The 15,878-nt window shown below is 37.3% G+C and overlaps 1 protein-coding gene across 14 annotated transcripts in view; it reads left to right on the top strand.

Annotated features, from left to right (window-relative positions):
• Positions 1-15,878, top strand: part of MYO9A (myosin IXA) — a 291,871-nt gene that overhangs the window by 143,265 nt on the left and 132,728 nt on the right. For all 14 annotated transcript variants that reach the window (XM_086711106.1, XM_086711104.1, XM_086711107.1 and 11 more), the window contains one exon: positions 13,241-13,316. In XM_086711106.1, coding sequence (XP_086567232.1) covers positions 13,241-13,316 — 76 coding nt within the window. The remainder of the gene's footprint in view (positions 1-13,240; positions 13,317-15,878) is intronic.

The following is a 15,878-nucleotide window of genomic DNA, read 5'->3' as shown; positions in this document are numbered from 1 at the left end:
TTTGACGCCTTTGATTTCCTTTTGTTGTCTGATTGCTGATGCTAGAACTTCCAGCACTATGTTAAACAACAGCGGTGAGAGTGGGCATCCCTGTCGTGTTCCTGATCTCAGGGAAAAAGCTCTCAGTTTTTCCCCGTTGAGGATGATGTTAGCTGTGGGCTTTTCATAAATGGCTTTTATGATCTTTAAGTATGTTCCTTCTATCCCGACTTTCTCAAGAGTTTTTATTAAGAAAGGGTGCTTGATTTTGTCAAAGGCCTTTTCTGCATCGATTGACAGGATCATATGGTTTTTCTCTTTTTTTTTGTTAATGTGATGTATCACGTTGATTGATTTGCGAATGTTGAACCAGCCCTGCATCCCAGGAATGAATCCCACTTGATCATGGTGAATAATTCTTTTTATATGCCGTTGAATTCGATTTGCTAGTGTCTTATTGAGAATTTTTGCATCCATATTCATCAGGGATATTGGCCGGTAGTTCTCTTTTTTTACTGGGTCTCTGTCTGGTTTAGGAATCAAAGTAATACTGGCTTCATAGAATGAGTCTGGAAGTTTTCCTTCCCTTTCTATTTCTTGGAATAGCTTGAGAAGGATAGGTATTATCTCTGCTTTAAACGTCTGGTAGAACTCCCCTGGGAAGCCATCTGGTCCTGGACTCTTATTTGTTGGGAGATTTTTGATAACCGATTCAATTTCTTCGCTGGTTATGGGTCTGTTCAAGCTTTCTATTTCCTCCTGATTGAGTTTTGGAAGAGTGTGGGTGTTGAGGAATTTGTCCATTTCTTCTAGGTTGTCCAATTTGTTGGCATATAATTTTTCATAGTATTCCCTGATAATTGTTTGTATCTCTGAGGGATTGGTTGTAATAATTCCATTTTCATTCATGATTTTATCTATTTGGGTCATCTCCCTTTTCTTTTTGAGAAGCCTGGCTAGAGGTTTGTCAATTTTGTTTATTTTTTCAAAAAACCAACTCTTGGTTTCGTTGATCTGCTCTACAGTTTTTTTAGATTCTATATTGTTTATTTCTGCTCTGATCTTTATTATTTCTCTTCTTCTGCTGGGTTTAGGCTGCCTTTGCTGTTCTGCTTCTATTTCCTTTAGGTGTGCTGTTAGATTTTGTATTTGGGATTTTTCTTGTTTCTTGAGATAGGCCTGGATTGCAATGTATTTTCCTCTCAGGACTGCCTTCGCTGCGTCCCAAAGCGTTTGGATTGTTGTATTTTCATTTTCGTTTGTTTCCATATATTTTTTAATTTCTTCTCTAATTGCCTGGTTGACCCACTCATTCGTTAGTAGGGTGTTCTTTAACCTCCATGCTTTTGGAGGTTTTCCAGACTTTTTTCTGTGGTTGATTTCAAGCTTCATAGCGTTGTGGTCTGAAAGTATGCATGGTATGATTTCAATTCTTGTAAACTTATGAAGGGCTGTTTTGTGACCCAGTATATGATCTATCTTGGAGAATGTTCCATGTGCACTCGAGAAGAAAGTATATTCTGTTGCTTTGGGATGCAGAGTTCTAAATATATCTGTCAAGTCCATCTGATCCAATGTCTCATTCAGGGCCCTTGTTTCTTTATTGATCGTGTGTCTAGATGATCTATCCATTTCTGTAAGTGGGGTGTTAAAGTCCCCTGCAATTACCACATTCTTATCAATAAGGTTGCTTGTGTTTATGAGTAATTGTTTTATATATTTGGGCGCTCCGGTATTCGGCGCATAGACATTTATAATTGTTAGCTCTTCCTGATGGATAGACCCTGTCACTATTATATAATGTCCTTCTTCATCTCTTGTTACAGCCTTTAATTTAAAGTCTAGTTTGTCTGATATAAGGATGGCTACTCCAGCTTTCTTTTGGCTTCCAGTAGCATGATAAATAGTTCTCCATCCCCTCACTCTCAATCTAAAGGTGTCCTCAGGTCTAAAATGAGTCTCTTGTAGACAGCAAATAGATGGGTCTTGTTTTTTTATCCATTCTGATACCCTATGTCTTTTGGTTGGCGCATTTAATCCATTTACATTCAGTGTTATTATAGAAAGATATGGGTTTAGAGTCATTGTGATGTCTGTATGTTTTATGCTTGTAGTGATGTCTCTGGTACTTTGTCTCACAGGGTCCCCCTTAGGATCTCTTGTAGGGCTGGTTTAGTGGTGACGAATTCCTTCAGTTTTTGTTTGTTTGGGAAGACCTTTATCTCTCCTTCTATTCTAAATGACAGACTTGCTGGATAAAGGATTCTCGGCTGCATATTTTTTCTGTCTAGCACACTGAAAATCTCGTGCCAATTCTTTCTGGCCTGCCAAGTTTCAAAAGAGAGATCAGTCACGAGTCTTATAGGTCTCCCTTTATATGTGAGGGCACGTTTACCCCTTGCTGCTTTCAGAATTTTCTCTTTATCCTTGTATTTTGCCAGTTTCACTATGATATGTCGTGCAGAAGATCGATTCAAGTTACGTCTGAAGGGAGTTCTCTGTGCCTCTTGGATTTCAATGCCTTTTTCCTTCCCCAGTTCAGGGAAGTTCTCAGCTATTATTTCTTCAAGTACCCCTTCAGCACCTTTCCCTCTCTCTTCCTCCTCTGGGATACCAATGATGCGTATATTATTTCTTTTTAGTGTATCACTTAGTTCTCTAATTTTCCCCTCATATTCCTGGATTTTTTTATCCCTCTTTTTCTCAGCTTCCTCTTTTTCCATAACTTTATCTTCTAGTTCACCTATTCTCTCCTCTGCCTCTTCAATCCGAGCCGTGGTGGTTTCCATTTTGTTATGCATTTCGTTTAAAGCGTTTTTCAGCTCCTCGTGACTGTTCCTTAGTCCCTTGATCTCTGTAGCAAGAGATTCTCTGCTGTCAGCTATACTGTTTTCAAGCCCAGCGATTAATTTTATGACTATTATTCTAAATTCACTTTCTGTTATATTATTTAAATCCTTTTTGATCAGCTCATTAGCTGTTGTTATTTCCTGGAGATTCTTCTGTGGGGAATTCTTCCGCTTGGTCATTTTGGATAGTCCCTGGCGTGGTGAGGACCTGCAGGGCACTTCCCCTGTGCTGTGGTGTATAACTGGAGTTGGTGGGCGGAGCCGCAGTCAGACCTGATGTCTGCTCCCAGCCCACCGCTGTGGCCACAGTCAGACTGGTGCGTGCCTTCTCTTCCCCTCTCCTAGGGGCGGGATTCACTGTGGGGTGGGGTGGTCTGTCTGGGCTACTTGCACACTGCCAGGCTTGTGATGCTGGGGATCTGGCGTCTTAGCTGGGGTGGGTAGGCAAGGTGCACAGGGGCAGGAGGGGCAGGCTTAGCTTGCTTCTCCTTAGGTGATCCACTTCAGGAGGGGCCCTGTGGCAGCAGGAGGGAGTCAGATCCGCTGCCGGAGGTTTGGCTCCGCAGAAGCGCAGAGTTGGGTGTTTGTGCAGAGCGAGCAAGTTCCCTGGCAGGAACTGGTTCTCTTTGGGATTTTGGCTGGGGGATGGGCGGGGAAGATGGCGCTGGCGAGCGCCTTTGTTCCCCACCAAACTGAGCTCTGTTGTCCGGGGGCTCAGCAGCTCTCCTTCCCTTTGTCCTCCAGCCTTCCCGCTTTCTGAGCAGAGCTGTTAACTTATGACCTCCCAGACGCTAAGTCGCGCTTGCTGTGGAAACACAGTCCGTCAGGCCCCTCCACTTTTTGCAAGCCAGACTCGGGGGCTCTGCTTGGCCGGAGAGCCGCCCCTCCGCCCCGGCTCCCTCCCACCAGTCCGTGGAGCGCGCACCGCCTCGCCGCCCTTCCTACCCTCTTCCGTGGGCCTCTCGTCTGCGCTTGGCTCCGGCGACTCCGTTCTGCTAATCCTCTGGTGGTTTTCTGGGTTATTTAGGCAGGTGTAGGTGGAATCTAAGTGATCAGCAGGACGCGCGGTGAGCCCAGCGTCCTCCTACGCCGCCATCTTCCTCCCTGTTGCGTGTTTTAAAAGCTTGTTATGTTTCCTGCATTTGAGAGTACTACTATATTAAAAAGGGGTCATACGTTGTTCAGGGCCTGAGGGACACCTGGGTGGCTCAGTTGGTTAAGCATCTGACTTCAACTCAGGTTACGATCTCATGGTTTGTGGGTTCGAGCCCTGTATTGGGCTCTGTGCTGACAGCTCAGAGCCTGGAGCCTGCTTCGGATTCTGTGTCTCCCTCTCTTTCTGCCCCTCTCTTGCTTACACTCCGTCTCTCTCAAAAAATATATAAACATTAAAAAAAAAAAATTAAGGGGGCGCCTGGGTGGCGCAGTCGGTTAAGCGTCCGACTTCAGCCAGGTCACGATCTCACGGTTCGTGAGTTCGAGCCCCGCGTCGGGCTCTGGGCTGATGGCTCAGAGCCTGGAGCCTGTTTCCGATTCTGTGTCTCCCTCCCTCTCTGCCCCTCCCCCATTCATGCTCTGTCTCTCTCTGTCCCAAAAATAAATAAACGTTGAAAAAAAAAATTTTTAATAAAAAAAAAAAAAAAAATTAAGATTGTTCAGGGCCTCACACTCCAGGAAGTGTTTCTGGTGTATGCTGTGTCCACTCTGCTGTTGTGTTTTGCCTGCTTTTTCCCACTGGTCAGTCATTTGCAGAGCTCCTCCTTGCTTGCAGTGGTGGAGTGTTTGGACCTTTAACTACATACGCTTTGATTTGTTTGTTGAAGTAATCCTGGAATAAATCTAGAATCAGTGGTAGGCCTGATTCTAGAAAAAGAGAAAAAAGAACAGGAACAGAAAAAAAACCAAACAGAATCAAAAAACTATCTTGCTGATTCCAAGGAAAAACAAAGTGGGGAAAAAAAGAGAGAGAGAGGAAAAAAGGCAGAAGGAAAGGGAAAAGAAGAAAAAAGAAAGGAATAAAAAAGCCTGATTAAAAAAAAAATGATGAAAGGAAATGACAAAAAATAAATCAGAAACTATGAGCCTGATTCCAGAAGAAGTAAAGAAGACTGGTAAAAAGGAAAGAAAAAAAAAAAAGCATTATTTATGTCTTAGTGCCTGGGGGTGGAGGTAGCTGTGCTTGTCTGGAGGAGAGGCCATCTGTGTTGTCTCTCTGTGAGTCTTGCCCCAGTAAATAAGCATTTGCAGGCACAGAGGGGCAGGGTTTGGTGTCAGCCGGTCTTGCCCACTGGGCGCTCTGTGTTGGTCTCTGAAGTCCCTCCTGTTGGTGTTGGGGAAAAATGGTGCCACCCCAACCCCTCGTCCTCCAACTGGGGATCTCAACCCCTGTTGTTCAGGCAGCCCTCAAGGATTAGTGAGGGAAGCTCACTCTGCGCCAAAACTCTCTTGCATTTTTTCTTTGGTGCATGGCTGGGATTCAAAACCCAGTTTTAAAGGACCTGGCACTTGGCACGCAGCTGGGATTCAAAACCCAAAGTCTTAAAGGCCTGGCCTGGCACAGAGCCTCTCCATTCCTCCGGAGTAGAGCCCCTTCACCCTGATCATGAAAGGCCTTTGGCTGGCACTTGCAGGGTCTTTTGTACTTAGGGAGGCAATAAACCTTCTTCGGAAGTACTCCAGGAAGGGAATTGTTCTCTCCCAGTGCACCCTGGAGATTGCTACACCACACTAAGGACTCTCGGGGCCAGGTCCCTCTTCCACAGGAGCGTGCACCATGGCTGTGCTTTGCAGAAAGTCATATGCTTCCAAAACCTCAGGGTTTTAGCCCCAAAAGATCCAACCACTTCACATCTGCCAAGCTGTCTCCCTCCAACTTTGGAGATCCTTCTGTGTCTCTACAGATCGATTTCCTGGGTGTTCCAAGTAATCTGACCTCAACATAGCTGTGTTTGAGGGATGAGCAATACCTGGGGTTCCCCTACTTCTCTGCCGTCTTAACTCCTCCCCAGTTCCATTCCAGTCTTGAGATGACCATAGCCTTGGCCAACAGGTTGAATACAACCTTATGAGAAACCCTATTGGAACCTCCAAGCTAAGCAGCTTTTGAAACCTGTCTCTCTAGAAAGTCTGTGATTATGATAACTGTTATTTTAAAGTGCTAGGTTTTGAAGTGCTTTAATATGCAATGGGTAATAATACACCAAATCATGAAATATATAGGGATAACTTTAATGAAATACATGTTAGACCTGTATACAATCAAGGGGAATTGAAAAATACTTAAATAAATGGAGATACATGTTTTTCTTTTTCTTCTTCATTTTCTTTTTCTTTCTTTTTTTTTTTTTTGAGATACATGTGTTTCTATTGTTGAGATGTCAGTTCTTCCCCATTTGGATCAATAGTTTGAATGCAATTCTGATGAATATCACAGCAGATTTTTTGTAGAAATTCATGAGCTGATAACTAAGATTTATATAGAAATATAGAATACCTAGGATGACAAAACAATTTTGAAAAAGAGCACTTAAGCTGGAGAACTTATACAATATGATTTCAAGACTAAAATAATGATGACATTGTTCTCTTATTCTTAAGATCAAGAGATCACTAGAACCAAATAAAAATCCAGGAAAAGATCTATACATAGAAGTCAGTTGATTTTCTGCAAAGATGTTGAGATAATCCAGTGGGGTTGACTATAGTCTTTTGAATAAATCACATTGGAACAACTGGGTATCTGTATGTAACAAGAAGACTGACTTTTACCTTATATTATACATAAGATTGAACTCAAAGTGGGTCATACAGCTTTTCATAAAGAGGAGAACTATTAAATTTGTAGAAGAAAACCTGAGGAAAATCTTTGCAGTCAGGCAAAATCTTTTGCCAGGCAAAAATTTCTTAGATCGGACATAAGAGCTTAAACTGTTAAAAAACAAAAAAAAAAAGATGGAGTTCACCAAATTGAAAATTTCTACTTTGAAATAGATCTTAAGAAAGCTAAAAGCATACCACACCCTGGGAAACAATATTTGTGTAATAATTTATAATACTAATAACTTGATAATGGATTTGAAAACAATATTTTCAAAACCCCTGTAGTTAATAGGATCAACAGTTCAGTTAAAAATAGCCTAAAGATTTGAACATGTGCTAGAGCCAAAGCATAAGAGACTGTTGAGAACTGAGAACAAACTAAGGGTTGATGGGGCGTGGGAGGGAGGAGAGGGTGGGTGATGGGTATTGAGGAGGGCACCTTTTGGGATGAGCACTGGGTGTTGTATGGAAACCAATTTGACAATAAATTTCATATATAAATAAAAAAATAAAAAAAATAAAAAAGATCTATGAATGATCCTTAGGCTAATTAAAATTATCAGTTTCATTAATCATTAGGGAAATGCAAATTATAATCACAATGAGGTCATATTAACACCCTGTGACATGGCTAAACTTTAAGAAGCTGACAGTACTAACTGTTGCTGAAGATGTGGAGCAACTGGGGGTACTTATTTACTCTACTGCAATGTAAAATAGTATAATTGTTTTGGGAAACAGTTTTGAATAAAGGTACGCATATACTTCCCATATGTTCCATTAATACCGATCCCTGGTATTTACCTGAGAGAAATGAAAATATGTGTTCATGGAAATATTTTTATAGATCAATTATTAAAATAGTATGCTGAGTTAAACCTTACACAAAAGAGGACATACTGTGTTACATTCCATTTATGTCAAATTCTAGAATATGCAAACCAGTCTATATGCATAGCAGATAAGTGGTTTCCTTGATCCAGGAAAGGGGTTGTAGGGGTTGTCTAAGAAAGGGTATGAGGGAACTTTTGGGCAATGATGCAGATATTCTGTCTTCTTTTGGTGGTGGTTTTATCTAATCTTACACAACCATATACTTAAAAATGCATGGATTCTATATGTAAATTTTACCACAATAAAAATCACATATCATGAAGCCTGACAAAAGTCACAAATGTATAGAAAAGACTATTTTGCATGGAATTAAGAATATACAAAATAAAAAAGTGTATGATCAGAATTCCTGTTTGAAAATGAGTAGAAACATGCAGGAAGTGCTAGAGTGTTACTTTGTTGAAGCTTGCAGGGAAGTCAGGAAGCTATCTTTTTCTTGAATTGGTAGAATATAGATATTTATCAAAGTTGGTAAATCAGTATGGGTAAATAAACATGAATGTGTGCTTTATAGGCAACTACAATAATAAAAAAATAGCAACAAGTTTATCTTTTACAGTAGCTTAAGAAACCTTTAACAAATGAAAGCAAAAAAGGGAAAAAATGAGTTTGAGTGAGATAAATGAAAAATATGAAATAAAATACAAGAAACAAGTACTGCTACTTATAATTACTAAAAATAGATTAACCTCATCACTTAAATTCCCAAAATGAATTTTTCAAGAAGTTCAATTAAAGATTCTTAAAATGATAAACATAGAAGGGTGGACAAAGATAGACCATGCAAAGATGAACAATTGTAATAAAGTTAGATAGTAATCTGAATAGCTCTACACTGATAGAACTTATAAAATGGTTTAGTTGAGAAAGACGAAACCTGACCTCACTGGCAAGTTTTGAGATCTGATAAAGAAGTATTAAATAAGTGCATAAATCTAAATAAATATTTACTTTATAAAACTTAGTAGTAAAGCTTAATTTCTTGATTCATGGGAAGAAAACAAGGTGAAAATAAGTACAGGGTAACAACATCTGAGATGGGAAGGGGATAGCTAGAATCGGACCTTTCAGAAATTCTTATACTCTTTTTAGGGGAACCTGGTGGCTCAGTTTGGTTGAGTGTCAGACTTCAGCTCAGGTTATGACCTCAATGTTTGTGAGCTGGAGCCCCACATGTGGCTTCCTGCTAGCAGCCTGTCAGTGCACAGCCTACTTTGAAGCCTCTGTCCCCTTCTTTCTGCCCCTCCCCCACTTGCATTTTCTCAAAAATAAGTATATTAAAAAAAGTTTCTGTACTCTTTAGAAAAAGGGAATAGAGAATTTAGTTTAGAATTCATGGATATGTTAAAAATTCAAGGATAATCAAAGAAGAGAGTATATATATAACTTCCAAAACAAAAGAAATCAGAATATAAAGAAAATAATTCAGTAGAAGTCTGGATAAAAGCATATAATAATTAGGGCGTAGAAGGCATAAAATAAGTTAGTAAAAATAGAAATAACAGTAATATTATGTTGGGCCAAACTAAATAGTTAAAAAACAGATTATGCAGTTAAGAAAAAGAAAACTCGGGGCGTCTGGGTTCGACTTTGGCTCAGGTTGTGATCTCACAGTTCATGAGTTCAAGCACTGTATCTGCTGTCAGCATAGAGCCTGCTTCAGATCCTGTCTCTTTCTCTCTCTCAAAAATAAACATTTAAAAAGAAAAAAAAATGTAACTATAAGATGTTTATACAAGAAAAACCTAAAACATGAACACAAAAAGATTCAAAATGAAATACTAGAATAAAGTTATATCAGAAAATTTGTTCTTGCTTTCTTGTACATTTTCCCACCACCTTTAGGCAACTCATGTTAAGATTTGTTACTATAGTTTGGCCTTTCCTAAAAATTTACAGAAATGGAATAATTCAGTTTGTATTTTGCGTTCTGATTCTCTTATGCAATATAATGGTAAACATTCATCTATGTTGTTTCATATTTAAGTAATTTGTTGCAGTTATATAGGTATAAACAATTGTATATCATTCGTTTCTTGATGGATATTAGGGTTATAATACTGTTTTGAGCTGTTGTGAGAAGTCCTGCTATAAACATTCAAGTCATTTTGTGTACTACGTATGTTCATTCCTCAGGTAAAACTTATGGGTTGTTACTGTGTCATAAAGTAGACATGTTTAATGTCATTAGGAGCTATCAGTCTTTCAGCACTTTAAAGATACTTCATTCTGAGGGTGCCTAGGTGGCCTAGTCAGTTAAGTGTCCGACTTTGGCTCAGGTCATGATCTCACAGTTCGTGGGTTTGAGCCCCATGTTGGACTCTGCTAACAGCTCAGAGCCTGGAGCCTGCTTTGGATTCTGTCTGTGTCTCTCTTTGCCCCTCCCCTGTTCACACACACACATACTGTCTCTCTCTCTCTCTCTTTCAAAAAATAAACATTAAAAATATATACTTCATTTTCTCCTTGTTATATATTATTTGTGATGATCAATTCAGATGTCATCCTATTGTCATTCTTTCATGCCTAATGGACCTTTTTTCCTCTGGCTGCTTGACATTTCTCTTTGTTTTCTGGTTTTCAGTAATTGTGATTTCCTAGATATGATTTATTTTTATATTTATCCTGTTCGGGATTTGCTGTACCTTTTGGACCTGTGCTTCAATTGTTTTTCATCAAATTTAGGAAATTTTTGGCTAATATTTAAAATTTTTTTTTCTGCTGCAATTTATTTTCTTTCTGGATGTCAGTTACATGTTTTTAGCATATTTGATATTCTCTCAGATTCCTCATACTCTGTTCATTTTTCTTTTATCTTCTTTCATTCTTCAGGTTGGATAATTTTTATTTATCAATTTCAAGTTCATTGTGCTGTTTAAAGTCTTCTCTTAAACCCATAAAATGAATTTTTAATTTTAGTTTTTAGTTCCAGAATATCCATTTGGTTCCTTTTTACAGTTCTCTATTGTTCCTTGAGATTTGCTGTCTGTTAACTCATAAGACAATCTTCAACGTTAAGTTATTGAATATTATGATAGCTATTATAGTGTTTTGTTTTGTTTTTTTGTGCTAATCCTAACAAGTAGGCAATGATGGGACCTGAAGCTGTTGTGATGGGATCAGGAGAGAGGTGCACAGGCCTTCATTTTCTGAGTGATCAGTTGCCAGTGTTCAGTGTATTATCCCTTTTAATGTTAAACTATTTAATAATTGATGTTGAAAAATCATCATACAGAGGGAAATAAGAAAGTGAGTTAATATGCATAAAAGAACGACCCTCAAAGATATGCCCTATTGTGTTTACAGGGAAGATACTCCAAGAAAGAGAGAGATTTCCTGTGAGTACTTTATAGTTTAGAAGCATTTAATAACATGAATCCAGTAAAGCAGCAGTACAAATTTGAGAGTATAAAATACCAGAATGATACTGAAAATAGGTATTGAACTACTAAAGCACACAGAGGCATAAAGCTAAATCTGTATGAGTTCAAAAAATAGGGGAAATAGCTGAAAATTGAATTACTGATACTGAAGAAAGTTCTGGGATTATTATGTTTCAATACACAAAAGAAAATAATAAATATGGAGGATAGAAAGGGAGAATTTGTCATAGGGATAATTGGTGCCTATAACTAAACAACTGATTAAATAAAACAAAAACAGTGAATTCAAATATATAAGAAAATAAGGTCATTCAAAGTTCTAAGAATTTGTTGATCTCAGGATATATTTCCAGTAATAGTTTATTGGAAATTCTCCTGGGGATTTACTTAGGAGTAGAATTGCTGGGTCATACGGTAATCTTATGTTTATTTTTTTGATGAACTGCTCGAGTGTTTTCCAAGGTGTCTGTATCATTTCACATTTCAACAGTGTATAAAGGTTCCAATTTTTTCATGTCCTTGGGAGCACTTATTATCTGTCTTTTTGATTATAGCCATCCTGGTGGGTGTGACGTGGTATCTCATTGTGGTTTCGATTTTCATTTCTCTGATTACTAATGATGTTGAGCATCATTTTGTGTACTTATTAGCCATTTGCATGTCTTCTTTGGAAAAATATTTATTCATATACTTTGTTCATTTTTAAATTGGGTTGTCTTTTTATTGTTCAGTTGTAAGAGTTCTTTTTATTTTCTGGATTCAAGTTCCTTATCAGATATTTGATTTACAGACATTTTCTACCATTCTTTGGGTTGTCTTCCTACTTTCTTGATATGGTGTCTTTTGAAGCATAATATTTTTACATTTTGATGATGTCTTTTTATCCATTTTTTTTCTTTTGTTGCTTATGTTTTTGGTGACATAGCTAAGTAATTTTATTGTCTACTTCAGTGTCAGAAAAATTTACTTCTGTATTTTCTTTCAAGAGTTTTATAATTTCAGGACTTATATTTTGATTTTTGGTCCCAACTTCATTCTTTTGCATAAGGATATCTAGTTTTCCCAGCACCATTATTGAAAAGATTATTCTTTTCCCATTGAATATCTTGACACCGTTGTCAAAATTCAATAGATTTTAAATGTAAAGGTCTGATTTGTATTCTCAGTTCCTTTCCATTGATTTATTTGTCTTTCTTTATGTCAGTAGCATAATGTCTCAGTTACTCTGTCTTTGTAGTAAGTTTTGAATTCAGGAAGTCTGAGTCCTCCAATCATGTTCTTTTTCAGCATTGTTCTGGTAGTCTGGGTCTTTTGCATTTCCATATTAATTTTAGGGTCAGTTTATTCATTTCTGCAAAAAAAATGCTGCTGGAATTTTAATAGAGATTGCATCAGTCTGCAGGTAAATTTAGGGAACATTGCCTTCTTAACAGCATTAAATTTTCCAACCAATAAGTGTGAAAGGCATTCCATTTATTTAGGTTTTCTTTTAATGTTTGTAGTTTTCAGTGTAGACACTTTATACTTTTTAAAATTTATTGTTTAATATTATTTTGGTCTTATTAATGGAATTGTGTTCTTAATTTTATTTTCTGATTGTTTATTACCATTGTATAGAAATAAAATTGACTTTTAAGTATTGATCTTATATTTTATAATTGTTCTGAACTCTTTTATTAGTCCTAATAATTTTTTGTGAGTTACTTAGGATTTTCTACATTTAAGATTGTTATCTTGAATAGATACTTTTATTTCCTTTCCATTGTATTTTACCTATATTAAATGTGTGTTGGAAATTCGTAGCCTTATGTGTATAGAGCTTCAGTGTTTATCATATGATTTAAAGTAAATTATAACTTAAAAAATATCGGTAAAGGAAGTAATTTATTGTTTTTGTTTCTCAATGTCTATACATAAGATTAATTGATCTCTAAAATCTATGGTCCATGTCAGCAATATAATTATTGCTGAAAAATGATGCAAAGGAATAATTAGGAGTTTTTTGAATATTAAAATAAATGAGTATATACATTTCTAGACCTTCAGCCCAGTTACCCTTGATTTTCTGATAATGTTTAAATGAGAGAACAATTAAAAAGATTTATTATTTAATTCCCTAATTGGGTTCATTGTTGATTAAGTCAGATTTGTAAGTAATAGTCATGTGCCTTGGTTCACATTCTTATTTGATATTTCTGACATGTTTAGCAAATATTTACTATCGAAGTACATTAATTTCATTTGCCCTTAGAAAAATTATTTTATGTGTAGTTTCTTTTAGCATTGATTTGAAAATATCTGCTTTTTATATGTTAGGTATAACCCGGAAAAATCCCAGAACACCTCTTTCTGATCTCCAGGGCATGAATACTCTAAATGAAAAAAATCAACAGTAAGTATGTTTGGTTTGTGTTTTCAAAGAGGTATAGAAGAAATAGTTAGAATTCTTATTAATACTTATGTGGCTTTAAAAATATGAAGCAAGGTGTAGTTTGTTTTTCTTTCTTGAAGCTTTTATAAATGGTATAATAAGGTTTGAAACTGGACTAAATATGTGTAACTAGTCATAGTACTCTTTGCAACAGCAGTAGCTGTAAGAGGTTAAGACTGAGGATTTGAAATGGTGTATAGTAAGTTTGATATACATGTTTAATGGGAAGCTCCTATTCAGTCTTTATACATTAATGTAGACTTTGCTATAAGAGAACATGCAAACACTCATATAATTAGGAAGCACACAAACAAAATGAACCTACCACCCAAGTTCAGAACTAGAAGATTATTAATATTGCTACAGCTACCTTTATATTATCTGATCATTCCCTTCCTCCCACCCCTCAGGTAACTGCTATGTAGAATTTTATGTTTACCATTACTGTACTCTTAAAAAAAGTTTTACAGGGGCATCTTGGTGGCTCAGTTGGTTGAGTGTCTGATTCTTGATTTCAGCGCAGGTCATGGTCTCACAGTTGTGAGATGGAGCCCTGCATTCGGCTCCATGCTGGGCATGGAGCCTGCTTAAAATTCTCTCCCCACTACTCCTCCCCCCTCATACACGTTTGCACTCTCTCTCAAAAAAGTTTTATCATAAATGTATGTTTTTTCTAAGCCATAAATTGTCTTTGCTTGTTTTTAAGTTATACAGAAATATTAGTATATAGTATGCTGTCTTCTATGATTTTTTCCCTTCAGCAATATTCATCTAAGATTCATCCATCTTGTTGCATACAGTTTATTCTTTTTAGTTGCTGTATAATATTATATGCTATTGGGGGGGGGATAGGGGGTTACTGTTTAATGGATGCAACGTTTCAGTTTGGCTAAAAATTCTGAAGATGGATAGTGGTGATGGTTGTAGAGCAATGTGAATGTACTCATGCCAATATATTCATATACAATGTACACTGAAAATATTAAAATGGAGAGAGAACAGATTGGTGGTTGCCCATGGCCTGAGTAGGGGGTGGGTGAAATGGGTGAAGGTGGTGAAAAGGTACAAACTCCCAATTACAAAATAAATAAGTTCTGGGAAGTAACAGATAGTATGTATAGTTGCCATAGTTAATAATACTGTATTGTGTATTTAGAAGTTACTAAGAGAGTAGATCTCAAAAGTTCTCATCACAGAAAAAAATTTGTAACTGCGTATGGTGACAGATATTAACCATAGTTATTGTGGTGATCATTTGGCAGTATATATAAGTACTCAGTCAGTATGTTGTAATATAATGTAATGTGTCAATTATTTCTCAATAAAAAAGTAATAGTTAAAATGGTAAGTTTTGTGTTGTGTATTTTTTATCACAGTAAAAAAAATTATTTTATCACATTAAAAAAATTATTGTGACACTAATATACCATAATTGATTTGTCTCTCAGTGGATATATGAGTGATTCTTTTACTATTAGAAATGGTGCTACTTTAGGGGTGCCCGGATGGCTCAGTTGGTTGGGCATCCGACTTTGGCTCAGGTCATGATCTCATGGTTTGTGGGTTTGAGCCCCTCATCTGGCTCTGTGCTGACCACTCAGAACCTGGAGCCTGCTTTGGATTCTGTGTTTCCTCCTCTCTCTGCCCTTCCCATGCTCATGCTGTATTGCTCTCTGTGTCAATAATAAATGTTAAAAAAAAAAAAAATTAAAGAAATGGTGCTACTTTATTATTAAAAATTTTTAATTAAAAAAATTTTTTTTAAATGTTTATTCACTTTTTGAGAGACTGAGACAGAGTGCAAGCAGGGCAGGGGCAGAGAGACGGGGAGACACAGAATCCAAAGCAGGTTCCAGGCTCTGAGCTGTCAGCACAGAGCCTGATGCGGGGCTCAAATTCACAAACCGTGAGATCATGACCTGAGCCTAAGTCAGATGCTTAACTGACTGAGCCACTCAGGCACCCCATATAATTTTTAATTTTTTAATGTTTATTTTGAGAGAGAGAGCAGGTGTGTACACATGTGTGTTGGGGGGGTGGTGGGAAGAGAAAGGGGAGAGAGAGAGAAGCCAAGCAGGCTCCGCGCTGTCAGCACAAAGCCCAATGTGGGCTTGATCTCATGAACCGTGAAATCATGACCTAAGGCGAAATCAAGAATCAGATGCTTAACCAACTGAGCCATGTAGGCACCCTGACTAATGGTGTTATTTTAAACATGCTCATACCAGTCTTCTGGTTCACCTATTATTACATTGCTAGGATATGTACTTATTAATGGAACTGTTAATTCAGTGGGATATGTGCATGATAGTTTTGTAAGATAATCCCCAATTTTTCCCCCAAAGGAGTTGTACTAATGTACACTAAAAGTGGCAGCTAAAAGTTCCGTTTGCTTCGTTCCTTGCCAGCACAACTCAGCTGACTGTCTTCTTAACTTTTGATAATCTGGTGGTTATAAAATGGTATCTTAGGATTTGCTTTTCCCTGCTTATTAATGTTGTTGAACAATTTTTATATATTTTA

Source organism: Puma concolor, chromosome B3 (assembly GCF_028749965.1).
Source record: "Puma concolor isolate L17-30 chromosome B3, mPumCon1.1.hap2, whole genome shotgun sequence".
Lineage (NCBI taxonomy): Eukaryota > Metazoa > Chordata > Mammalia > Carnivora > Felidae > Puma > Puma concolor.
This window is presented reverse-complemented; position numbering and strand designations above follow the sequence as displayed.